Source organism: Vigna unguiculata, chromosome 5 (assembly GCF_037176805.1).
Source record: "Vigna unguiculata cultivar grain cowpea cultivar isolate G323 ecotype 2 chromosome 5, ASM3717680v1, whole genome shotgun sequence".
NCBI classification, from domain to species: Eukaryota; Viridiplantae; Streptophyta; class Magnoliopsida; order Fabales; family Fabaceae; genus Vigna; species Vigna unguiculata.
Genome location: NC_140796.1, coordinates 49,105,506 through 49,108,097, shown reverse-complemented (window position 1 = coordinate 49,108,097; position 2,592 = coordinate 49,105,506). Strand labels below are relative to the sequence as shown.

Here is a 2,592-nt window from a genome sequence, read left to right as displayed (position 1 = left end):
CTCTCATGCACCTTGAGTTGCCTCGACGCATATGCCACTGCCTTCTTCTCCTACATCAGAACACAACCAAGTCCAAGGTGGGGTACGTCACAATAAACCTCAAAGGGTTTTCCAACATCCGGAATAACCAATATCGGGGCGCTCGTCAAACGTCGCTTCAGTTCTTGAAAACTTTCCTCACATTTATCCGTCCAAGCAAAGGGTTGGTCTTTCCGAGTAAGCTGGGTCAGGGGCGCCACTATCTTGAAGAATCCCTCTATGAATCTCCTATAGTAGCCGGCTAAACCCACAAAGCTTCTGATTTTGGTTGCTGACTTGGGACTTTCCCACTTAACCACTACATCAACTTTCGCGGGATCCACCGCAATGCCTTGTGCTGATATCACGTGGCCCAAGAATTGTACCTCGTCCATCCAGAACTCGCACTTGGATAGTTTGGCATATAATTGTTTATCTCTCAAGACACCCAACACTAGTCTCATATGCTCGTCATGCTCCTCCTGAGTCTTGGAGTATATAAGAATGTCGTCTATGAAGACTATGACAAACTTATCCAAAAATGGCCTGAAAACTCTGTTCATGTAGTCCATGAACACCGTCGCAGCATTGGTCACACCGAAAGGCATAACCACATACTCGTAGTGCCCATACCGGGACCTGAAGGCCGTCTTCTGTACATCATCTGCCTTCACCAGAATCTGGTAGTATCCCGACCGCAAGTCAATCTTTGAAAATATCGAGGATCCATGCAACCGATCCATCAAGTCATCTATCCTCGGAAGGGGGTACTTGTTCTTGATGGTCATCTTGTTCAACTGTCTGTAGTCTACACACAACCGCGAACTCCCATCCTTCTTCTTCACCAGCAGTACCGGCGCTCCCCAAGATGAGGTACTGGGTCGGATGAACTATTTCCCCAGTAAATCCTCTATCTGTTTCTTGAGTTTCACCAACTCTACCGGAGCCATACGGTATGGAGCCATCGACACTGGCCCGGTTCCAAGTACCAAATCAATCGAGAACTCCACCTCTCTACTAGGGGGTAATCCCGGTACTTCCTCTAGAAACACGTCTTCAAATTCTTGTACTACCGGTATAACATACTTCCTCTCTTCTCCCTCCACCTCTAGGTGGGTGAAGATCAAGAAACACTGTGCACCGTCCTGTAGCTCCTTCATAACCCCGTGAGACGATAACAACTCAGGCTCCTCTAAGTTGGGAAATAACAGCCTCTTCTTGCGGCAATCTATAAGAATGCGATTGGCAGAGAGCCAATCCATCCTTAGGATTACCTCCAACTCCTACAGAGGTAGACAGATCAGATTCACTTTGTACCTGCGTCCTTCTACCTCCACTGGACACTTAGCACACAAGGACGATGTCCTGACCAAACCCGATGCCGGAGTAGATACCACAAGGTCATATTGTAGTTCACAAACCGGCAGACCCAACCTTTGCACACAAGATTCAGACACAAAAGAGTGTGTCGCTCCAGAGTCATACAAAACACATGCAGATTTACCAGCAATCACACAACGTCCCATGACAAGGTTACCTGAGCCTGCTGCCTCCGCTCCAGTCATGGCGTACACTCTGCCCGATGCTTGAGGCCTGTTGCCTCCCCTCCTCTGCTGATTCTGGACTGGGGTCAGAACTGGAGTACGCGTTGCTGTCCTCACGAGGGTGGGGCAATCCCTGCCAAAGTGGCCCTCCTTGCCACAATTGTTGCATCTCTTGAAGCCCGCAAGCTGGGGGCAGACATTCCTCTTGTGCGATCCCCCACACTGGTAGCATTGAACTCTGCTCTGTTGGGAAGAAGACTCCCTAGACCCCTGAGACTGGAAATGGGGCCTAGTATATGGTTTCCTCCTCTCCTCATGCCTATGCCTGGACCCAGATGGTCCTCCCACTCTCTGCTGGTGAGGGTGCTGAGTTTCCACCTCCACCTTCATCTTCTCCATGACCCTGGCCTTCTCTACCAAGACTGCAAAATCCTTGATGGACAGCGGAGCCACCATCAAACGAAGATCCCCGCGGAGGCCGTTCTCAAACTTCTTGCATCGCCACTCTTCATCTAGTGGCATGGTATAAAAGCGGCTGAGATGCTTGAACTTTTCTGCATACTCAGCTACAGATTTGCTTCCTTGAGTCAACTGCAAAAACTCCACCTCTTTAGCATATTTGACGCTGTCGGGGAAGTATTCGGAGAGGAACTTTCTCCTAAAGACCTCCCAAGTAACTGGTTCCTGCCTCTTCTCCATGATGGACTTCATACTGATCCACTAGTGCTCAGTCTCACCAGTGAGCATGTACACTGCGAAGGCCAGCCTACTCTCCTCGGGGCACATCTTAGCATCAAAAATCCTTTCAATGTCCTTCAACCACTGATCTGCGACATCTGGACTGATCTTCCCATTAAACTTAGTCGGATGGTGCTTCAGAAAGTCTTCCAAACTCCATTCCCGATGGAGAGGTCTTGGCTCAGGGCCGTGGACAGGGGCGGTGGTCCTATTTTCCTCCAACTGACGGAGGGCCTCCATGTGTTGACGGTGAGCGTCCTCAGCAGCCACCCTAGCAGCTTCCATCTGCTTC

The 2,592-nt window shown here is 49.9% G+C and overlaps 1 protein-coding gene across 1 annotated transcript; it reads right to left on the bottom strand.

Annotated features, from left to right (window-relative positions):
- Positions 1-908: 908 nt before the first annotated feature.
- LOC114184732 (uncharacterized) lies at positions 909-2,261 on the bottom strand. The gene is made up of 3 exons (XM_028072044.1): positions 2,016-2,261; positions 1,389-1,928; positions 909-1,301 (listed from the first exon to the last, which is right to left on the bottom strand). Exons 1-3 carry the CDS (start codon positions 2,259-2,261, stop codon positions 909-911), a joined length of 1,179 nt encoding a protein of 392 aa, XP_027927845.1.
- Positions 2,262-2,592: the final 331 nt, after the last annotated feature.